A 25,099-nucleotide genomic window follows, 5' to 3' on the forward strand; every position below is an offset into this window, starting at 1 on the left:
AAGATTTAGGAGTTAAAATCTACAAGGTTTGATGATGTGATAATGGGGGAAGAAGGAGAGATCAAGATGACTCCTAACTTTCTGGTTTGAGCAACTGAATGTAACTACTAACTGGCAGCATGGTGTAGTGGAAAAGGATAAGCTTTAGACTTGGGCAAGTTAATTTGACTTCTTTAAGCCTCAGTTTTCTCCTTTAAGGAGCAGTAACAATACCTAACCTTGCTGCTCAGAAGAGATTCCAAGTGGAAAAGGGACAAGATCTTGCTTTGGATTCAAAGCCTGTCCACTGATTTCATTTGTCACGTACATTCTTGAATAATGCCTTTGCTCCTGGTGTTTTCCTTCCCATTCTTTCCACTATTCTCCCATTTTAAAACCCTCCCACTCCTATCTCTCTTCTCTCTCATTCCTCCTCTGCCTTTTAATCAAAAGTAATTTGTCCTGCTCTGAACTTCCATGGCCCTTAAATCAGTATCTTTATAACGGTGTGACATTTTCTACCAGGAGTTAAAGCAAAGTAAGAAACCTTTTTTGAGGTTTAAATTCTTCAGAGCTGCCAAGTGGTCTATTCCTGTTCCTACTAATATGCTGAACTAACATGACTGCTGGCTCCCTTCCCCAAAATTATCCCTAGAGGACCTATAAAAGGAAAATACTGTGAGAAACAAGTGGGTGATGTGGACTGTTTTGAACTGGTGTGTGTGGGGGGCCGGGGGGCGGGGGAGAGGGGAATGTTGGCCTGGGATAGGAGTCAGCTAGGCCTGACTGTAGGAGAATAAAACCTGGGGAAAGGGTTAGAATACTGCTCTAGTTTCTACCCTGCCTCATTATCTTGGAATTAACTTTTTTCTGTACTTGCTGTAACTCAGAGCCCTAATCCAGCTCTCTTCAAGAGGAAATCAGGGTATTACAGAACCCCATACTTGTGAGGAGTTGAGGAAAAACAGGTGATGACTGACTTCAGGCAGTCACTTCTCTGTCGCTTACCTTCTTAATCCTTATCTCCCCAAATCCCTATCATAATGTTGCTTCTCCCTGGAGAACAGAGGGTGAATGCTTGACTTGAGGCATTGTATGGGGTGGGGGAGTGATTATGGTTTCTGGTGCTTGGCGCTTTCTATTTTAGTGCTCATTTCTTACCATACTCTAGCTTACTGCAGCTCTTATGGACTGGAATCTGCTCTTTCCCCATGTGCTTTGCCTGTCACAGTAGCTGCTATCCTCCAGGGAAAAATAACAAAGACATTTGAAGAGCACAGGTATTTCAAGAGAAGAACAATATATAGGCTTCATTGGAACAGAAATAATAGAACAAATGGACCAAGAGTTTATAAGTAGACTGATAATCATCCTGAAGGAAAAAGGGAAAACACTAGCAACTTGAAACAAGAATAAGCAGAGCTGAGAGAACCAAGCAGAAATAGTAGGCTTGAAAAATACAATGGTTGAGGGGCCGGCCCTGTGGCTTAGTGGTTAAGGGCGAGCGCTCAGCTGCTGGCGGCCCGGGTTCGGATCCCTGGCGCACACTGACGCACCGCTTCTCTGGCCATGCTGAGGCCGAGTCCCACATGCAGCAACTGGAAGGATGTGCAACTATGACACACAACTATCCTCTGGGGCTTTGGAGGGAAAAGAAATAAATAAAAAAAAAAAAAATTAAAAAAAAAAAAATACAATGATTGAAATAAAGAACATCCCAGCTGGGAGAAATGACAGAATGAGTACGACTGAAGAATGAGTTAGAACTCTAGATCGAGCAAGTCTCTCAGAACAAAGAAGAAAAGGATGAGAAAAAGAAAATATAAAGGAAAAGTTAAGAGATAAGGAGAACAGATGTAGAGGTACTCACGTCTGAATAATAGGAGACTTAGAGAAATAAAAATGAAAATGAAGAAGTGCTTGAAGAAATAATGGAAATATAGTCCTCTTTCAGAATTAAAAAAAAAAAGATGAAAGTCCTCAGAGTGAAAGGTTCCTTAGAGTGCTGAAGATGAGCGATCAGGAAAAACTTACTTCTAGCACATTATAGTGAAATTTAAGAATATCAAAGCAAAAGAAAATTATAGGAGCCTCAGAGAGAAAGAACAGATCTCATACAAAGGAGCAAAAATTGAATTGACATCAGAGTTTTGAATGGTGTCACTAAATGCAAGGAGACAAAAGAATGTTTTCAGAGTTTTGAAGAGAAACTTAGAATTTTATACCCACCTCCATTCATTTAAATGGGAGAGGATGATAAAAATATTCTCAGGCATATGAGGTCTTGGAAGTCTTGCAATCTGCATTGAAGACAGTTCTGGATGAAGTACTGAGAGATTCAAATCTGGGAAATGTTACAAGAGATACGGGAAGTAAAGATGATCAGATTCCTTGGTATCGTTTATTGTTGTAAAGGCTAAGGCAAAAGAAAAAAAAAGAGAGAGAAAAGGAAAGAACAAGAGAGAATATCTGCCCCAGAATTTAAAGTCTAGATGCTCTTGTACTAAAGTTCTTATTAGCAGGGAGACAGAGATACAATTTTTAAGAAAGATAATACCACATTAAAAAGCATAAGAAGAATAGGACAAACTGGAATGCTAAATGAAGATGGTAGAAACAGATCCATATATATCAGTTACAATAAATGGACTAAATTCACCAAAGATAAAAATTGACAAATTGTATTTAAAAACCTGAAGTCAAGACATATGATTTTTACAAGGGTCACTCCAAAAGTTTAAGGACATGCCACAATTGAAAGTGAAAGATTTGGAAAGTACATATCTAGAAATACTAAAAGCTGGTATAACCATTACTAATATAAATTAAAATATACTTTAAGACAGAATGTCTTAATTGGGATGGCAAGAATCACTACATAATGATAATCACTATATAATGACAATTCACCGAGAAGCTATAGCAATTTAAAGTATGTATGCCTCTGATTAAAAATCCTTAAGGTAGATGAAGCAAAATTGGTAAACTACACTGGGATAAATGGACAAATTCCACCATCATAGTGAGAGATTTCATTACATCTCTCTTAATTATTTGTAGATCAAGCTGACAAATTAGCAGATATATAAAATTGTAAAAAACCAACAAGCTTAACCTAATGAACATAGAGTTTTGCAAGTATACATTACAGAATTGATCATGAACTAGACCATGGTGAAAGCCTTAACAATTTCAAAGATCAAGTGTTATGCAGATGAAGCTCTCTCCCTATAGTGCCACTAAATTAGAAGTTAATCACAAAAACATAATTTGAAAAATACAGTATACATAAGCAGAGTTATATAACTCATGGATTTAAAAAATTATGGAAATTTAAAAATACCTATAGCTGAATGATAATGAAAACTATATATCAAAACCTGTGGGCTGAGTAAAAAAATAGTCCTGGGGTGGAAGCAAGGAGGAATTTGTAGCCTTAAATATTCAAATTATAAAAGAAGGAGTAAGCTAAATGCCTAGCTTAAGACATCAGAAAAGGATCAACAATAAATTTTTTAAAAGTAGAAGAGATAGTAAAAGAGAAGATATAACAAACAATATCATGAATGGAAAGGAGGATGCATCTGTACAGAAAGTAGAGATTAAAAGAGAATTCTATCAACTATGTGCCAGCAAGTCTGTAAATGTAGAAAAAATGGAAGAAGAAATAATTTATAATGTTTATTAAATTAAAACAGTGATTAAAAGTCTTCATACAAAGAAAACACTGGGTTTTATAGGTTTCACAGGTAAGTTCTATCAATCTGTCAAGGACCAGAACATCTCAATTTTGTAGAATGTTTTTCCAGATGATGGAAAAAAAGGACCGTTTGTTTATTCTGTTAGGCGTGCTCACCCTGACATCCAACTGAGACAAAAATTTGACAGTGGAAAATTACAGACCCATTTCACTCACTAGTATAGCCTTTAGAATCTAAACAAAATGTTAGCAAATCAAAACCAACAGTGTACAAAGAAAGGATAATACCCCCATTGTCAGGTTGGGTTTATCTCAGGTGTGCAAGGATTTAATATTAGAAAATCCATAAATGAAATTAAAAATCACCACATTAGTTAAAAGAAAAAAAATCATCTCTCAGTAGTTACAGAAAAAGCATTTTATAAATCATTCTTCCATGATATATTCTTAGTTAATGAGGAAGAAAAGGAATCCTTCTAAGCTGATAGAGTACCTATTTTAAAAAAAGAGCAAACATTATGTAAAGGGAAACATTATAAGCGCTATCTTTAAAATCAGACAAAGATGCCTGATATCATTATGTGTATTCAACATTGTATTGACAGTCCTAAGCAGTAAAGCAAAACAAGTAGAAGAAATTAGAGGCACGAGAATTAGAAAGGAGGGAATAAAATTTTATTATCTGCAGATGATATGCTCATTTACATAGAAAACGGATTCACAGACGAATTATTAGAAATAATTATGTAGGGCCAGCCCTGTGGCTTAGCGGTTAAGTGCTCGCGCTCCGCTGCTGGCGGCCGGGGTTCGGATCCCCGGTGCGCACAGACGCACCGTTTCTCCAGCCATGCTGAGGCCACGTCCCACATACAGCAACTAGAAAGATGTGCAGCTATGACAGACAACTATCTACTGGGGCTTTGGGGGAAAAATAAATAAATAAAATCTTTAAAAAAAAAAAAAAAGAAATAATTATGTAAGTTTAGCAAGGTGACTGGATATGAGATTAATGAAAGTCATTTGTATTTCTGTACATATGCAAAAACCACTAAAAAACATAATGAAACAGAAGGCATCACAATAGGATCAGAATATCAGCTTTAGAAATTGGTTTAACACAAATGTGCTAGACCTCTAAAGGGAAAATTATAAGACTTTACTAGGAGATATTAAATAAGTCCTTAATAAATAGAGGAATGTATCGTGTTAATAATTAGAAAACAATTTGACATATATTAAATGTAATTTTATTCAAAATCCCAACAGGGATTTTCCTGGAACTTGGGTAAGATGATACTAAAGTTTGTATGGAAGAGTTAAGGGGCCAAGAATAGCTAGTCACTTCTAAAAGGAACGGGGAGGGCCGGCCCTGTGGCTTGGTGGTTAAGTGCGCACGCTGCGATGCTGGTGGCCCGGGTTCGGATCCCGGGTGCGCATCGAGGCACCACTTCTCCGTTCATCCTGAGGCCGAGTCCCACATACAGCAACTAGAAGGATGTGCAGCTACGACATACAACTATCCACTGGGGCTTTGGGGGGAAAAAATAAAAATAAATAAAATCTTTAAAAGGAACGGGGAGGGGAAGACTTGCCCTAGTGGATAGCAAGACTCATTATAAGGTAGAGAAATTGAGACAGTGTTGAATTGTATAAACAGAAAGATTGACCAGTGGAATAGAATAGAGAACTTGTAAACACCCATACAGGTAAGGAAAATTTGATACACAACAGAGGTGTATGTCGGTCAAGAAAGAAAGGCCTAAATTGAGCTGGAAGACGTGGCCATCTGTGTGGAGAAAGAATAAAATTGATCTCTAAGAAGAAAAATATCAGATGGATTAAGGATTTAAATGTCATAAACACAAATTTAAAAATTTTAGTAGACACCCCCCCGACACAACACACACAAATCTTAGTAGAAAGTATAGGAGGATATGAGACCTGGGGAGTAAAAGATTGCTTAAGCCAGACAGAGGTCATTGACTAAAAAAAGAGAAGATTGATAAATGTAAATGTGACTTTATTAAAATTAAGTTTTTGCTCATAAAAGCACCTTCTATAAAATGGAAAAGACATTACAAATTGGGAGAAGATATCTGCAAGACTCTCAATTGACAGCGTTAATATTAAAAATATATAAAGAACTATTATAAATCAATAAGTATAACAAAATCAATTAGAAAAATGTGCAAAGGCTACAAACATATTTCACAGAAGAGGAAACATGGCCAGTAAGCATAGAAAGAGATACTCAGCGTCATTAGTGATCAAGGAAATACAAATCAAGCCCATATCTATTTGATTGGCAAAAATTAAAAAGTCTTATGACATCAAATGTTGGAGAGGAGGTAGATATACAAGATATCTTATGCATTGCTGATAGGATTTTTAAATGGCTGCAAACCCTTGGAAAACAGTTTGGTGTCAGATCCTAAAGTTGAACATTCATATATGCTGTGACCCAGCAATTTCTCTTGTAGATATGCCCAGGAGATACTTTTTTTACACATGTGCAAAAATGTTAATAGTAGCACTATTCATAATAGTGAAAACCTAGAAACAACTCAAATGTCCATCACACACTGAAATATATAGCAGTCAAAATAAATGAACAATAAAGTATGCTATGACATGGGTGAACCTTGAAAATATTGCTAAGTGGAATAAACTGGACACGAAATGACAAATATTGTATGATTTCACTTACGTGAGGTACCTAGAATAGGCATATTCATAGAGACAGAGAGTATAATAGTGGTTACTAGGGCCTGGGGAGGGGACAATGGCGAGTTATTGTTTAATGGGTACAGAGTTTCAGTTAGGGATGATGAAAAAGTCCTGGAGATGGATAGTGGTGATGGTGTACAACATTGTGTATGTACTTAATGTCACTGAATTGTACACTTAAAAATGGTAAATTGTATGTTATATATAGTTTACCACAATACAATTTTTTTAAAAAAGAACTAAAATGACACGACAGTAGGAATTAATTTGTTTTAATGAAACAAAAATCCCTAAAATTACATATAACATACCTGCTTTTTTAAAAAGTTAAAAGCAGCTAAACTAAAAATACGTACTTTTTAGGATTCCATTTTAATGCAATAAAATACATAAAAAGGAGGGGAAGAAAATCAAAACATAGGATTTCAGCATGATTGTTGGGAGGAGGCAGGGCAGTGGGATGGGGGATATTATGGTTAAATACAGGTTGTCAGAGTTGTAGTTCGTGGGTGAATATTGCTTTATGAAAAAGAATTGAAAGCGGGCCACGTATGAATGAACAATGAGAGTATGTCTTGAAGGAAAGGATTATGATTAATCTAGTTCTGTGCACTTGAGGTCTGATGGGAAAAAAATATTGCAAAGTGGGGACTTCAGAGCTCTTTGGAGTTTGAAATCTCGATTCTAGCAATTTACTAAATGTGTGATCTTGGGCAAATAACATCCCTATGTTTCTCTTGCCTCATCTGTAAAATAAAGATAAAAATATTACCTACATCATAGGATTAAGTATTAAATGGGTTAATATATATGCCTGGTATGCAGTAAGCTCTGTGTAAGTTTTTGCCATCTGTTTTGCTTATCTAATGCTATGTAATAAACCACCCAACAACTTAGTTAAAACAACAGCCATTTTATTTATTTTTTATGATTCTATGGGCTGAGTTGGGTGGTTCTTCTGGTGGTCTCACTTGTCTGTCATGCATTTGTAGTGAAGTGTCAGCTGGGGATGGAATGTCCCAAGCAAGATGTGTGGTGCTTTGGAGGGTATGACTAGAAGGCTGGGCTCAGCTGGACAACTGAGCCTTTCCACATGGCCTTTCTGTGTAGTCTCCAGTAGAGTAGCCAGATTTCAGGGGCCTCCAATAGCACAAAATATGAAGCTTCTGGGCCTGGAATTGGCACATTATCAGTTCCACTGTATTCTACTGATAAACTTATGTCACAGAGCCAGTTGGGAGATGTGGTTCATTGAGGACTGTTTTTGGAAACCATCCACACTATTATTAATATTTGTACCCGTCATGTTGTTCTACCATATACTTCATCAGCTTAGGCTCTCGGGATATATTAATGAACAAATAAATACAAATCCCTGCCTGCTTGCAGCTTACGTTTTACATGATAACTAAATAAACTGTATAGTGTGTTGATTGGTAACAAGGTAAGTGAAGAAAAATGAAGCAGGGAAGGAGATAGGGAATACTGGGGGCTGGGAGTTGCAGTTTTAAAAATGAGTGGTCATGGGTCCGGCCCAGTGGCATAGCGGTTAAGTTCCCGAGCTCCACTTCAGCAGCCTGGGGTTTGCAGTTCAGATCCTGGGCCAGACCTACACACTGCTCATCAGGCCATCCTGTGGTGGCGTCCCACATACAAAATAGAGGAAAATGGGCACAGATGTTAGCTCAGGGCCAATATTCCTCACCAAGAAAAAAAAAAAAGGGTGGTCATGGAAGGCCTCATCGATAAACAGACATTTGAGCAAAGACAAAAGGAGGTTAGGAGCTGGAGGGGCAAAGGTGGAAGCAAGGAAACCTTTAGGAGGCTAAACAGTGATGAGATGGGCAGCCTGGATTAGTGTAGGAACAACAGAAGTAGTGAGAGGTGGTTAGATTTTGGATATATTTTGATGATGTAGCTTCAGAATTTATTTATGGAGTGGGTGTGAAGGGTGAGAGAAAAAGGAATCAAGGATGGCTTCAAGGTCATTGATCTGAGCAACTGGAAGGATAGAGTTGCTCTTTACTGAGATGGGGAAGACTACAGGACAAGCAGGTTTGGGAAGATCAGGATTGGTTTTTTATTTATGAGGTTTGAAATGCCAATTAAAAGCTAGCTGCTTTAAAATTCTAAGTTATGCTTGTATCCTGTTTGACTTCCCCGTTTTGTAGCAAGGGAAGCTGATAGGGGGAGGGAGAAATTTATACTTTGTTATAGTTATAATAAGTCTTCTCAGAAGAGTGAGGAATCTTGTTAGCTTTAGCCGGATTATTTGTTGGTTTTTCTAGGCTCCTTTTATCCTTCCCCTGATGTGGCTGGTTATTCATAAATTTCACTGATTGTTCATCACCTTTTTACTAGAAAAAAGCCTGAAGGTAAACTCAAGCAAGTTCATTTAAAATTTTATTTTTCTTCTCTATAGTTTTTTTTTAAAGGAGAAAAAGGAGAAGGTGAAAAATTTTCAGTCAACTTTAGTCTTTATTTTAATTCATGCTCTGTCTTTCCTTGATGATATATGTCCACCTTGGTTTAACCTATTTTGTAGGTATTTAGTTGCATATAAATGAAGCTTTTATATGCAACTTTTTGGGTTTGGCACATTTTATTTTATTTTATTTTTGAAAGAATTCAGATTTATTGAATGAGAGGCATTGCTTATGATTTACAAAGCAATTAAAATAACTCACTGAAGGGGTAGCATTTAGTGAATTAAATAATACAGTCGTTTTTGGATCTGTAAATGGTGTACATTTGATTAAAAAAACTGTTTGCATTAGGTCACCATAAAGATTTCTACAACGACCAAATGTAGAGAAAAACAAAAAAGTATGTTTCTCTGTGATCCCAACAGAGGTGCCCTTTTCCTGATCATAAGAGAACCAAATATTTTTAGAAGTTAAAGCTATTAAGTTTACAGAACTACAAAACACCAAAAATGCTTTAAGCAAAAACTCTAGGAAAAAAATAGGTTTTCTCATTTTCTGTTCTTGGAATTTTAATTTTTTCCAGTAGAACCAAATCCTCCTGAACCCCTTTCAGTGATATCCAAAACTTGATCTTCCTCTATTTCTGGATAAAAAATCCATTCACAAATGAGCTGTGCAATTCGATCACCCTTTTTGACTTCAAACTTTTCTTTGCCGAAATTAAACAGTACAACACCAACATTTCCTCTGTAATCTTCATCTGTGACACCAGCTCCTACATCTATGAAGTGTTTTGCAGCCAAGCCAGAACGTGGGGCTATTCTTCCATAACGCCCAGAGGGAAGAGCTATCTGAGTGTCAGTGTTCACAAGGGCTTTCTCCATAGGTGGTACTGTATAATCATAGGCACTGGCGCAGCGCCACCCACTGCCATGACTCCCCAGGTTCTAATCTTTGGGTTCCCCAGAGCAGCGGAACTGCATCACGTTGCCGGTGACAGTCACTGCCCGGGTTTGGCACATTTTAAAAGCTGCTTTAACTGATACTGAATATTTGGACTCTCCCTTTCCTCTGGTCCCTTGCCAAGACATGTTCCAACATGTTGCAGAGGTTTTCCTTGACGTGCTCTTGGAATCTTAAATCTATTACTTAATCTTGGTAATTCCCCCAGCCCTGCATTTGTCTTCCAGAGTGGTGTTCTTGAGCACTATCCAAGAGAGGAGGAGATACTGAAGAACTATCTGCTCTCCATTGGGGAGATAATGATTGTAAATTTGACTTTCAGCTAAAACAATTTACTTGTTATCATCAGTGTAGAGGTTGGAGCATGCCTGAACCTGTTTCTGTTTCAGTCTTTACCTGAAGGAAGCATAGATGGTTCTTACTCTAAATTCTCTTCAGTTTTTTGCCGGATCTGAACTAGAAAGTGATTAGGAGGGTTTCAAGAACCTCAGCATGGGTATATTGCATTTATGTAGGGTGGTCTGATATATGTGTCCTTTTTACTTCTGCTGGCTGCTTTTTTGTAAATCCTCAAGAGAGAATTCTCTATTTTAGAGGAGATTTTATAATTTTTTTCCTTTTAGATTTATCAACAGACTGCAGCTTCTTCACTGCCAAAATGACATCATTTTCCACCTCTGCCCAGTGTTCAACATCTAACAGTGCTTGTAGGATCTCTTCAGAGCAAATCAATCAGGTAAATTATCTTTGGCCATTCCTATTTTTCTTTTGGGTTTCTAAACAATTGAATTGGGGCATGTAGCTGACTTCACTGACTATAGGATTTTATACACAGCAGAAAGGATTATTTTTAAAAAAGTCGTATTAAGGAAACTAGTCAATAGTAGCAATACTCATAAATTGAATTGATCGTTGATTAATAAGTATATGGAGGTTACAGATTGCTCAAAGTAGTACATTTTGAAAATAAGTATGTTTTAGGGCTAGTGGAGAATTTGGGGCCATGTTATATATTTGTTTTCTGTCTCTCACTTCATTGTAACTAGTTTTTCTTTAAAAATTAATTTTAAATTGTAAATATAGCAAATGTATTCTTATAAAAAATTCAAACTTTATCTATAGATAGACTCCTTTGATCATCTGCTCCCTTCTTCCCCCAAAGTCCCTTCCCCCTAAGGTACCACTATTAGCAATTTGGTGTGTCTTGTTTCAGACCTTTTTCCTCTAACATATAAAAGTACATAATTTTGTGTTTTCATAAACATTGCACAATATATAGTATTATGTGCCTTAATATCTGATAAAGGGTTGAATTTGGATTTGATAGGGGGAAATGTGGCTTATATAATAAATGGTTTTGACATAATTGACCATCTCTGAACAGAAACAAATGAAGACTTCAAACGTTGTACAAAAACAAATTCTGGGTAAAGATTTAAATGTAAAAGGTGAAATGATAAATATTTGAAGAAAATTTAGGGAATATTTGTGAAACTTTAGAATGAGGGGGGCCTTAAAGAAGACAAAACCGAGAAGGCTGTAGGAGGAAGAGAGAAACAAATTTGACCATATAAAATTTTAAAAATAAAATAGTGTGGCTAAAGAAAGACTCTACAACCATAGTCAAGAGATGGCAAACAAAATCTCTGTCCCTTATATGTATATACCACATCTTGTTTATCCTTTTATCTGTCAGTGGAATTTGGGTTGTTTCCGTCTTTGGCTATAGTGAATAATGCTGGTATGAACACTGGTGTGCAAATACTTGTTTGAGTCCCTGCTTTCAGTTCTTTTGGATTTATACCTAGGAGTGGAACTGCTGGGTCACATAGTAATTCTATGTTTAACTTTTTGAGGAACTGCCAAACTGTTTTCCACAGCAGCTGCACCATTTTGTATTCCTATCAGCAGTGCGCAAGGGTTCCGATTTCTCCATATCCTCACCAACACTTGTTATTTTCTTTTTTCCTTTTATTATAGCCATCTTAGTTGGTGTCAATGTGCTATCTTGTGAAAATGCAGTTTTTCAGGAAGGTAACAAGTAGTAGTCTGATCATCTGTAGTTATTTTATGCATTGGAAGACTGTATGTTATTAGATGATAAGTATTTGCCAGGGTTTGTTAAAAAAAATGTTTAAAGAGGTTCTCGTTCCCTAGGGTTTCAGAAAACCAATCTAATTGAAATATAAATAGCAGGTTTACTTTATGTTTATGTCAGGTACGACCAAAACTGCCACTTCTGAAGATTTTGCAGGCAGCAGGTGCACAAGGTGAAATGTTCACTGTTAAAGAGGTAAGCCATCAAAGAAAATTCTCAGTGTTAAGAACAGCTGAGAAGTAGAAGCTGGTGAATGTGTAATCCTGAAATCAGACCTAAGAAAGGAAGTTCTACTCCTGAGGTACTGCAGAGGCAACTTTTGCTCTATTTTAAAGAGCCAGGTTGAACTTCATATTTCCTTTAAATTTCCTTTTGAAGTGTGTTGTCAGCTAAACATAAGATTAACCATGAATTCATTGACCTCAGAGTTAAAATGCAAAACATGTACAAGATTAAAAAAATGACACTCTCTGTGATTTACAGGATATGCTGCCAGGCAGGAATTAAATGCAGTAGTTTTTCATTATAATGTGTCAGATAGTCTTCTGAGCCCTGTGAGTCATTTTAAACACTTATGCATTTAAATAACTTATTTAGCTTCTTAAGTTTTTTTTTTTTCTTTTTTTTTTTAACAAAAACAAATTGAATTCTTTAAGTGGAAAAGACTCAATATTAAAATGTTAATCTCTTCGAACTGCTTGCATTTAGTATGGTAAAGATCTAACCCTTTCTAAACAGAGGAAACAAAATTATTAAACTTTTTTTGACTTTTCTTAAAAGCTTAACACCTATCAGCAGCACTGTACTCCTGAGCCGTTATCCCTCTCAAGGAAACAAATCTGGAGGCATTTTGGATTTTCTAGAATACTCATATTTCCTTTATCATTTTAAATCCAGTGTGTAATTTTGGACTATATCTCTAAATAAGACTTTTTTCCAAACTGTCATTAAAGTGTGGATTTTTATATCTGTAAAGTTGTTATAATGAATTATCCTATCTCCTTCAGTAGCATGGCAGAGTTTGCTTGGGTTAAGAGGAATTTAAGTACATATTGTTCAGGGAGAATGTTTTACTGGGGAAGAAGTTGGACAGAGTTTACATGATAAGCTCTCTATTATGAATTGTGACCCTACCTGGTGCATAAAGAGGAATTTTCTAATTTTTTATTTTTAAATATTGGTTCTAGTATATGTATTGAGGCAGTATGGTATAATGAGAATAGAAGTATTATATACAAGTTAAGAGTAGTGTTTTAGAAGATCTTATTTTGTATACTTAGAGTGGATTTATTGTTTCTGAAAAAGTTGGACAGACATAAATATAAAACTTCCTTTTTTTTCTTCCAGTAGATGCTCTTCCTCATCTTATTTTCCGCTAGATATTTGATTAGATATGAGAGCTTTGTTAATACTGGCGCATGTTGCCTGAGATGGAGGGAAGCCTAGGAGCATCATTACTCCAATATAATGGGAACAGTGTTAGAAAAATCTTCTGTGCAAATATCTAATAATTCCTGAGAAGTTGGGGCCTGAAGATAAAGATAGCTGCTTTGATCTGCTTAAGTTTGTGAATCATGAACTTGTTCATGTTCCCCTCCATTTTGTGAACTCTGTGAAAGAAGCCAGATAGACTAAATTTTTATTTGATAAATACTTAGATTCTGAGTTGCATGCACTGATAATGATGATGGCTTATTAGACATTGTACTTCATTTGTCGAATTAAGTGAACACACATCAAAAGCTTATAGTAGTTATGCACCCTGGACTTGGAAAATACCTTTATGACCCAGGCAAATTTTTTTTTTTTTTTTTGTGAGGAAGATCAGCCCTGAGCTAACATCAACCAATCCACCTCCTTTTTTGCTGAGGAAGACTGGCCCTGAGCTAACATCTGTGCCCATCTTCCTCCGCTTTATGTGGGACGCCACCACAGCATGGCTTAACACGCGGTGCCTCGGTGCGCGCCCAGGATCCAAACCCAGGCCACCAGCAGCGGAGTGTGAGCACTTAACTGCTACGCCACAGGGCCGGCCCCATGACCCAGGCAAATTTAAAGTTTGTTACTTCTAGTAATAGAATAGACCCCTTTATTTAGATTGGTGAGAAAACTTTTAAGGGGATACTAGGTAGATTCACCACTTTTTCTCACTGTCAGACTGGTACACTTCTGTTCTGAAAAGTAAGAGTCTGTTAATGTCCAGAATGACACTGAGTGGATGACCCTAGTTGGGGGCAACTGTTGTGTTGTAGAACCCCTTACACAGACATGGACAGTTGTGTTCATGAATATGTTATCTCTTATTCCAACAAACTAACTTACTTTATCTCCTAATTAATTTCTGTGTTTTTGGCAGCAGCTGGACAGATCTCTTCATGGTATTTTATTCCCATGCAGGTCATGCACTATCTAGGCCAGTATATAATGGTGAAGCAGCTTTATGATCAGCAGGAGCAGCATATGGTATATTGTGGTGGAGATCTTTTAGGAGAACTACTAGGACGTCAGAGCTTCTCTGTGAAAGATCCAAGGTAAAAAGAGTGAGGGTTTGTTTATCTTTTAGGGTGCTTACACCTCACCACTTGATCTCCGTAGGTTATTAATGGTTATTTATTCCGTTAGCAACAGATATTTAAGGGCCTTGATGTGTCAAGTGGCCTGTGAGGCACTGAGAACATAGTAGTGAGCAACACAGTCTCTGATTGTATGGAGCTTAAAGAGTAGTAGATGCTCTTCCCCATCTCATTCAGATTATCAAACCACTACATGGTAAAATTATACTACAGTAAACATGACAGAAAAGAGGTACAAGAAGCTGTGTTGGGGGCTGGGATTTAGGGTCTTAGGAGTCAAGGAAAGGTTCCTTGAGGAAGTGATATTTGAGCTGAGAGCTGAAGGATAATGAAAGAGTCAATTAGAGGGGGCTGTTTAAAGGAGAGCTTCTGGCAGATTGAACCTCATGTGTAAAGGCCTGGTAGGAGGGAGCTTGATGTGGCTAGGTTAGAATTTTGTGAAACAGTTGTTATAGAGACAGACAAAGTGAGCTGATGAGAGAAATGTAGAATTGCTGGGCAGTTTGAGGTGGATGAAGAGCTTCATAAGAATCACAGTAGAGCTACTCTGACCTGTTGTGTGACTTTCTCCAGGTGCATGGGTTGTATGGTTATTATATAGTCAAAGGCCAGTTAGTAATTGAGAAGCCAGTGTTCTTTTTCTCTCTATAGCTTTATGATGACTATTTCTTCTGAGCTCATTTTGTCTTATTTCCACCCCCCCACTCCCCAATTAAAGTGTAAAACTTCACTCCTAAAAGGGAGGAATAGTCTCCAAAGGAAATCTCCCCTCTTAGGTTACTGTTAACTAATGAACTTAGTTTTTTGATGGGGGCAGAGTAACACAAGGGCTTGGGTATTAACGTCTTGATATTTAAATAATTTAAAAAAAATCTATTTTGGGGAAAGAATTCTGCCTCTCCATATGTTATAAAGTTGGGAGATAGCATATCAGAAATACACTTAACATTTTAATGGAGAATTGTGGGGTTAACTTTTTATTTTATATCTTTGACAGCCCTCTCTATGATATGCTAAGAAAGAATCTTGTCACTTTAGCCACTGCTTCTACAGGTATGTAACGTCATATTTCTTCAGTCTGTATCACAGCTTTGAGTTCAAGGGGGCAAATGATGGGAAAACAAGGAGGATCAAGATGGAAATGGAATGCTATCTTGGCATGACTTAGAGGGATACCTGTCACACAGAATTTTATTACTATGTTATTTAACTTTTCATTGTGAAAATTTCAAATATACTGAAAATAGAGAGGTTGGTGTAATTAATGCCCACTTCTTAGGCGTAGTAATTGTTAACATTTTGCCATATTTGCTTCATCTAGACATACTTTTAAAATGTAACAGATAAGGACTTTTTTCCTTTAAACATAACTACAATAATTTACACTCAACAAAGTTAATAATAATAAAATAAATAATAACTCCATAATACTGTCCAATAGCCAGTTTATGTATAGTTATCCCCAGTTATCTCAGAAATATCTTTTACATTTGGCTTGTTCAAATCAAGATCCAAAGTCCACACATTGCATTTACTTGATATGTCTCTTAAGTATCTTTAATCCATAAAACTTAACCCTCCTTTTGTTTTTATGTCATTTATTTGTTGAAGAAATGGATCATTTGTCCTGTAGAATTTCCCACATTCTAGAGTTTGTACATTGTATCCTTGTGATGTTGTTTAATGTGTTTCTCTACCTCTTCTATTTTGGGGAAACTAATAGTGCTTAAATAAATTCAAGTTTAAATTTTTTGCCAAGAAGGTTTCTTAGGTGGTGCTTTGTACATCTGTTGCATCACATCAGAGTCATGTAAGATCTGCCCGTGCCTATTTAATGATGTTAAGATTCTGTGGGTTCAGGTGGTGTCACCTTGATCCATCTGTTAGAAAGGTCCCCCAAGAACCTTTCACCTAATGGTTTTAGCTTTCTGTTATTTGAATGCCAATTTGTCTAAGCCTTTGCTTGATTCCATACCTTTTAAATACTGCCTTTTGAGTTTATTAGATCTGTACAGGAAACTGGCTGATTTGCGGCGTGAAGTGTGGTGTGTTAGAGATAAGTGAATAAACTGGATACAAGTGAAATGTAACCCTATCTCTCACTCGTTTCCAAATAATGAAACTTTGTTCTTTGTCCATTCCTACATGAAGCCCTTTTGTGAGCTTCAAATTAGATTTTTGGTAACACTGTCCCTTAAAGAAAACCCAAGTTTGTAATATCTTTAGATTGGGTAACTTTCATTAGTTTACTGAAACAAATAGCTTGGAAAAAATCCATTCCTAATAAAAATTTATGCTTTACAGTAACAGCAAAGACTTTGCTTTCATACTGAAATGTGATTTTGTATTTAGATTGAATTTTGAAGTCTGTTGGTTTCATTGAGCCATTTGCCCACTTCACTCAGTTGTACATTTCTGTTTGAGAGAGAAGGCCTTGCAAATGATACAGTGCTTTATTGAAATTCAGTCACTTGTGAAATAGTATGGCTTTCCTGGGATGGTCACTAAAGGCTTGAGATATATGGAGGATTTTATATTTGCTGATCTACTCTTCCAGTAAAATTTGTTTTCTGATTGGTCTGTTCTCTGAATATCTAGAGTAGGTATAATTCTCATTTTTTCTTGCTCTCATTTTCATCCTTGCACTTCCTCTGTAGAATTTAACATGTCATATATTAAAATAAACATTTCCGTGACAAACATTTCAATTGATCCTCACAACAACCTTGTGAGGAAGGTCTGGAGGTGAAGAAACTGAGGTGTTTTTAATAGAATGAGTGATTTGTCCAAGATTACATGCCACTGATAAGTGGCAGAGCAGATATTTCTGACCAGCCAGTCCTTGCTCTTTTCATTGTGCCACACTTGCTATCTCCTTGACCCTTGTTTGTAACAGAATTTACAAATTAATTTTTTTTTTAATAATTTTTATTTATTTATTTATTTTCCCCCAAAGCCCCAGTAGATAGTTGTATGTCATAGCTGCACATCCTTCTAGTTGCTGTATGTGGGACGCGGCCTCAGCAAGGCCGGAGAAGCAGTGCGTCGGTGCGCGCCTGGGATCCGAACCCGGGCTGCCAGCAGTGGAGCGTGCGCACTTAACCGCTAAGCCACGGGGCCGGCCCACAAATTAATTTCTTTAACATATTTTTTTTTCTGAACATTAAATCTTTAAAGCATTTTGTTTGTTCTTTAACTTGTCACTTTGAAGTAATTTCACTTAGGAAAAAGTTGCACAAATATTAAAAAGAGTGCCATATATGGGGCTGGCCTGGTGGTGTAGTGGTTAAGTTCCTGTGCTCCACTTTGGCGGCCTGGGGTTTGCAGGTTCAGATCTGGGCGCAGACCTACACACCGCTGATCAAGCCATGCTGTGGTGGTGTCCCGCATAAAAAATAGAGGAAGATTGGCACAGATGTCAGCTCAGGGACAATCTTCTTCAAGCCAAAAAGAGGAAGATTGGCAACAGATGTTAGCTCAGGGCCACTCTTCCTCACTAAAAAAAAAAAAAAGAGTTGCATATACTCTTTACCCAGATTCCCCAAATAGTAACATCTTATAGAACCATAGTACAATGATCAAAACCAGGAAATTGCCCTAAAGTAATTTTGATTGATGGTCTGCTCTGACTTGCACTGTGGTTGTGGTTGCCATCTCTGTTGATCTTCGCAAATTTGGTGGCAGGTGTTTTATTTGAATGGACAGATGAGAAAAGTGTTTCCCATATCACCTATTTATACCTTTGCAAATGAGTTAAACCTTTTATTTTGATGATTGAAGAAAATGCCATTAGTTAAAGTGAAGGTGGTTCTTGATAAATCATTTCTCCACATTTCCACATGTATACTAATAAAATGAAATATATATGACAAACTTTGTATTGATTTTAAAATTCCTTTGTACATTGTAGTTTTCCCAGATAATTTCTTTTTGCTTCTAATTGTTTTAACCTAAGTAAGGCAGTAAGGCTTTAGAACTATAAATGACAGTAATCAAATTGCTTTATTAAAGAAATGCTTCATCTGCAGTGTATGTTAATCGATCTTTCAAGACCGCTGTGGTCAAACAGTGCTTTCTCTTAAACTTTTCAGTACCTCCATTTATCTATAAAAATGCTTCTGGAAATAACGCTCTTTACAATTACAGTTTTGAAAATGTTCCCTTTGTGCAAAACAACTGATTGTCAGATCAGTTGTAAGATCTGTATTCTTTCCCTGGCAGTCTTTCTTAGATGAGGATGACGTTTTCTGTGTCTTATCTCTGGACTCGATAGTAACTGATGAACCCAATCCATGATAGACTTTTTTGGGGACATCTCAGTTACTTATAGCCTCATGTAATGACTGGTCCAGGTTATTAAATTCTCTGCAACTTGTTCTTTTCCCTTAGCTGGATTTTCATCTTCTGTTCTGCTTTAAAAATTTCCATGTCCTTGAAATACATTTCTCTCAGACTATCTAAGAATTTCTCTTAGGTTGTTGTTTTCTTTGCTTCTTTTTATTGGCCGTTGAGAAAAACTTTATTCGCTTCCTCTTCCTTCTTAGGAAATGTTTATACTAACTGGGAAAAATAAGACTTGTTGATTAAAAAAACTAATCTATGTTCAGGTGATGGGAATTTAAACCGTGAAATCATCATTGACACTTAGAATGTAAGTTCACATGAAGATGCTATTGTGTTATGAAGCAAGTGGGGAAAATTTCAGATTTTCAGATCTCATAACCCTGTATAACTTGAAAATAAAAATTAAATTAAAAAGCCGAACATTTTTTTGTTGTCGTTTACAAGTTAGGCAAATTTGGTAATAACCACCTATTGGAAGAGATGATAAAAATACTCTCCATTATTCCCTGCTTGGAATCACTTTTTTTCCTTTGTGAGGAAGATCAGCCCTGAGCTAACATCCACGCCAATCCTCCTCTTTTTGCTGAGGAAGACTGGCCCTGGGCTAACATCTGTGCCCATCTTCCTCTACTTTATATGGGGCGCTGCCACAGCATGGCCTAACAAGCGATGCATCGGTGCACGCCCGGGATCTGAACCCGGACCGCCAGCAGCAGAACGCACATACTTAACTGCTACGCCATGGGGCCGGCCCCTGGAATCACTGTTTATATTAAAATTTGAAAACTTGCTATGGAAGAACATCTTTTTAGTCATTTTTTGTTTCCCCTAGATTATATTTTGGTAAAAATAATTTGAATATAGCCGGTCTTGGTCTTTGCCATTTTTATCAGTTTTGATTATATCCTTTCCTTTTGGATGAGAGCCTTATCCAGCCAACATGGAGAAGTACATCTCTAGGGACCAAACCTGTCTGCAGAGTTGTTTGCTGAGGTCCTTTTTGTGTGGAAAGAATGGTTATTACCAGGGAAGGTTTTCCTTTTGTTTTACTTGCTATCCAGATGCCGCTCAGACTCTCGCTCTCGCACAGGATCACAGTATGGATATTCCAAGTCAAGACCAACTGAAGGTAAAATCACCACCTGGTGACTTCTTTTGTTGTACAGAGTGGCCCCTTCTCTGTACCTATGGATCTTGGACTCCCAAGACCTTTCCCTGAATGTGGTAAGAATTTAATAAGAAAGGTTCTTGGGAGTTCACAGACCAGGGACAGAGTGAACCTTCTCTGTTCTGCCCATAACAGAGTTCCAGTCTCTGAATCTTTCTTTGGGATGTAGCACTTCTGATCTTCAGTTCTTCCAGTTACATTTTCTTTGGGGTTTGTGTGTGCCCATGTGTGTGATGGTGTGTGTACATAGGTGTTTGAGGAAACTGCTTTATTAGATTTTAACAGGCTTGTTGCAGTTAAGTTCATGTTGGGCCATTTCTTAAAGCTTCCCCAAACCTGGGAAAACTTGATGATCATCTTGGTGTATGGTGAGGGTGTCACATGTTTTCTGAGTTATGCCTAATTTTGTAGTAGGCTAGAGGCTTTACATTGATGGCCTGTTTCTAACAGTAGATTTTGGCCTTTTGTGCAGAGATTTTTTTCCCCCAGGTTTGCGATTTTCCTAGCTCTGCTCACGGTGGGTTGAGGAGAGATGTTCCTTTATTTGATGACTGTTGTGAACTCTAGAGGTCTCTTTCTTGTGCGTAACCCATTGTGTTGCACACTAACTGGTGAGCCAGAGTGGAACTGCTACATCCCCTGGTCTCAGTCATTTCTACTGCGCTGATAGACTCCTTTCCCTTTTTTTCAGCAAAGTGCCGAGGAAAGTTCCAATTCCAGGAAAAGAACTGAAGAAGGGAATGTTCCTATGCTGCCTACCTCACAGCATAAATGCAGAAATTCTAGAGAAGGTAAGTTTTGGATTAGGCTATGTAGACTTTTCCTTCTTTCTTTCTCTCTTTTTTTTTTTTGTTGATGACGTCTAGAAATGATGTCTGTCCGTATTAAGCACTAGCTGTAATTAAGACCATTATGTAGAGAACTCAAAAAATAATAATGCTATCATTTCACATGTGAAGTAGGAGGGGCATATGTCATCCTTCTTTCTTTTTCGTTTTTTTTTTTTTTTTTTTTTTTTTTTTTTAAATTTTTTTTTTTTATTTTTTTTTTTTAAGATTTTATTTATTTTATTTTTTCCCCCCAAAGCCCCAGTGGATAGTTGTGTGTCGTAGCTGCACATCCTTCTAGTTGCTGTATGTGGGACTCGGCCTCAGGATGAACGGAGAAGTGGTGCCTCGATGCGCACCCGGGATCCGAACCCGGGCCACCAGCATCGCAGCGCGCGCACTTAACCACCAAGCCACAGGGCCGGCCCCGTTTTTTTTTTTTTTTTGAAGAAGATTGGCCCTGAGCTAACATCTGTTGCCAGTCTTCCTCTTTTTCTTTCTTTTTTTCCCTCCCCAAAGCCCCAGTACATAGTTGTATGTCCTAGTTATAGGTCCTTCTAGTTCTTCTATGTGGGACTCCGCCTCAGCATGGCTTGACGAGCTGTGAGTAGGTCCACACCCAGCATCTGAACCAGTGAACCCTGGGCTGCCAAAGTGGAGTGTGTGAACTTAATGGCTACGCCACTGGACTGGCCCCATCATCCTTATTTTTTATTCTTTTCTGAAAACTTTTTTTTCACCCTAGTCATCATTGTTAACTTTGAAGATGATGGTAGTGCTCTTTTAGCAACCCATGACTACTGGGATGGAGCAAGACCCTCCCTTTAGCTAGCTTGCTAATAGAAGATAGCTACACATTTATCAGTTTGCCGCCTGGTAACTCAGCTGCCTTAGCCTTTTAAATCTTGGCATCTCTGTATATATTCAATTTGGTTAGAATTTTTATTTTATTTGTCTGCTTGAGGCAAAGCCTAATTTTCATAGATTTTTGAAGTTTGCAAAGATGATAAAATATACGTGGTATCTCAGAGCCAAGAATGAGATATAAGAAGTCTAGTAGTTCTTTTGCCCTTGGATGGTAGTCATCAGATCTTTGTCATCCATACTAGATATGGTATGGGCAGGTTAAATGACTTAATTGCTATTTTGGAAGTTTCCCTCAAACCTTACTTTATAAAATAACTCCTAAATTTTTTTCTGCAAAGATGTATAAAAACATGAATTCCTCAAAGGTGTTTTATGGCATGATAGTTTCTAGTCTAGGTACCTGGCTCACACTTGCAGCAATGGCAGATTAGACCTCTAGCAACATCCCAGAAAGCTATTCTGCTGAAATTGCTTTAAATGTTTGAATTAAAGTTGAATCAGTTTATCATGATGGATTGTTTCTTCAAATTGCATTTGAATATAAACTGAATTTTGGTCTACCTAGTTACCTTGGATCTTATTCTAGTCTGTATGGTATTTTTAAATGTGTAATTTTGTTTCTTATTTTCTACTGAGAAGACTGTTATAAAATATAAGAACAGCCAATTCAAGAGACTGTATGCAGTTTGTGATGTAAATTTTGAGAATAAATAGCTTAGTAGGTATATAGGTAGAAAGGACAGAATTTTTGTATATGACAAGAATGGCCTATTTCCATCCCTTTCACGGGAAGTTATAGAGCTTGAATAGATGAAGATAACTTTAATATGGCACCATCTCAGGAATTTGGTTTCTGATAATTTCAGCAATGAGTCAGTAAAAAGGTAGTTGAAGTTTCCCTGGGCACAGGTAGTCCTTTTAATAGGCAGGATCAACTTAATTTGTAAGTAAATAGGGTGACCTTTTGTTCTGGCAGGGATCCATTTACTGCGGAAATTTTTTCAACCATATGTACCTCAGCATATTTAAACACCCATGGTTGCCACTGGCATGCCTTAGTGCATTGGGAAAAGTGAGTGGAGAGTGAGAGAGTAGGGAAAGAGTAAAGCACAATAAAAAAGATTGGACGATGGGAAAGAAGAAAAGAATTTCATGCGGTAGCAACAGACTTATGTTTTAACTGCTTTGAATGTCATTTAGATGTACAACACAAGATCTTTTACTTGGAGTATGTGGGCCCTTAATATGTTTTGGATTGGTGGCATTTCTAGATTTTAGGTATCTTAACTTCAAAACAGCCCATTGATTGAGAAAGGACATATTATTTTGACAACCTAGAGTTCAGTGTTTTATAATGGTTGTTACCTATCAAAACCTATGAATTATTGAGAAACGTCCCAAAATATGTGGTACTAGTGAGACTGCCTTGACAACCTAGTGATTGCCAGTTATGGCCATTACATACTGCCTTGCTATCAAGGGTTGGGCCATTGTGCCATCACTATTTGCCATCCAATGGATCAAGCCATTATCAAGGACCAAGTCATTCTTTAGTTACTACAGTGGTAGGAATGTTTAAAATGCCAATAAATGCCAATAAAATGACCATTTAGAAATCCCTTTAGAACAATGTCATTGTTTGGATGCTTTCAGAGTTTAAATTTCTTGATAAATGATCGTCTATCTCTAGTGTCATTATTTGCTAATGAAGCCTAAACATGGGAGGAGATTTGGGCTCTGCAACTGATGCAGATATTTGATTTCTGATTCTTTCTTACTGGGATTAGGAATTTCTTTTTACCTGTCTTATAAAGAGATTGTAAGTATTGTAGAGTCTTGATTCTTAAGTGTTGTGTACATAGTTATCATCTTTTTCATTTGACTTCTGTAGATGAAGACTTGATAGAAAATTTAACTCAAGATGAGACATCTAGGCTGGACCTTGGGTTTGAGGAGTGGGATGTAGCTGGCCTGCCTTGGTGGTTTTTAGGAAACTTGAGAAACAACTATACACCCAGAAGTAATGGCTCAACTGATTTACAGACAAATCAGGTAAATTTCACATTTGAAGGGGAACTTTTTTTTTTTCTTTTGAGAGAATAACATTCTTGGTTACTCTTGACCAAACATTGCCTTCTCTAAGAATTCTCATTCAGTGCTATGACTTGAAGTACAATATGTATGCATGTGATGCCCAAATCTATATCTGTGGCCCTGACCTCTCCCCTAAATGCCCAGCTTCTGTATCCGGCTGCCTATTCAACACCTCCGTTTAGGTGATTTGATGCTTAGCGTGTTCAAAACAGAACTCTTAATATATATATATATATATATATATATATATATATATATGTTTTTTTTTACCAAACACTTCTTTCCAACTTTTCCTTTCTCATCAGTCTACTTTCTACCCAGTTATTCCAGCCAAATATCACGAGATATCATTGATTTTCTCTGTCATATGCCACATTCAGGTTATCATCTCTATCCAAACGTATCTGAAATCTAACCAACCACTTTTTACTACTTGCACTGTCATGACCTAATTCAAACCATTATCAGTCTGTTCCTTTATCTTATTTTTATATTCTCCATTCTACTTCTCACTTTGTAAAACTATTATTATATTTTTTTTATGTGTCTGTTGTCTGTTTACCCCCACTGAAATATAAGTCCAGGCTTTTGTATTATTCACCACTCTACTCTATCGCCTAAAACGTAGGACAGTATGTGACACCTATTAGGCATACCGTGAGTATTTGTTCAGTAAGTGAATGGACATATAGTAGTCACAAAATAATAAGTTGTCTCTTATGAATATTGTAGAAAAGCATGTCATAAATTCTCCATAGATGAATGCAGAAGGAACGTTTAAAGTTGTTTAAAAATTCAGAAAGGATCTGGACAAGAGATTTGAGTTACCATCAGTACAGTTGTGCATTGCTTAACGATGGGAATACATCCTGAGAAATGTGTCTTTAGGCAGTTTCATCATGCAAATATCATAGAGTGTACTTACACAAATTTAAATGATGTAGCGTACTACACATCTAGGCTATATGGTATTCATCTTACGGGACCTCTGTCGCATATGCAGTCCATTGTTGACCAAAACATTGTTATGTGGCACATGACTATATTTCTTTAATTAACATCATTGATCATTAATGGAAAGAATATGTCACAATTAATAGAATGTTTTCTGGCTCCTTAAAATGCCACCTGTGGAAAGGAATGTAGGGAATGGATTCTATTTAGTTGAGCAACTATGCCTCTTTAGCTTTTAAGCTCTTCAGTATTGTTTCTCAGGTGTCATACCTGATTTGCTGTTAAAATAGAAAATTCCTTGCCAGGCGCCCTTATATCCATCCATTAGCTTATACATAGGTGCCAAGCTGAATGAATAGATGTCCGTTGAAGAAAGGCT

At 37.1% G+C, this 25,099-nt stretch overlaps 1 protein-coding gene across 3 annotated transcripts in view; it reads left to right on the forward strand.

Annotated features, from left to right (window-relative positions):
- MDM4 (MDM4 regulator of p53) overlaps positions 1–25,099 on the forward strand; it is a 40,591-nt gene that overhangs the window by 4,061 nt on the left and 11,431 nt on the right. Inside the window, exons 1-8 of one of the 3 annotated variants that reach the window (XM_087436988.1) lie at positions 9,762–10,100; positions 10,419–10,531; positions 12,014–12,088; positions 14,291–14,424; positions 15,464–15,519; positions 19,872–19,939; positions 20,670–20,769; positions 23,564–23,724. In XM_087436988.1, coding sequence (XP_087293114.1) covers positions 10,454–10,531; positions 12,014–12,088; positions 14,291–14,424; positions 15,464–15,519; positions 19,872–19,939; positions 20,670–20,769; positions 23,564–23,724 — 672 coding nt within the window. In that variant the 5' untranslated portion in view covers positions 9,762–10,100; positions 10,419–10,453. The other 2 variants (XM_087436980.1, XM_004425131.3) reach the window with 2 other exon arrangements.

This window comes from Ceratotherium simum, chromosome 2, assembly GCF_057802395.1.
Source record: "Ceratotherium simum simum isolate JZ-2026a chromosome 2, ASM5780239v1, whole genome shotgun sequence".
NCBI classification, from domain to species: Eukaryota; Metazoa; Chordata; class Mammalia; order Perissodactyla; family Rhinocerotidae; genus Ceratotherium; species Ceratotherium simum.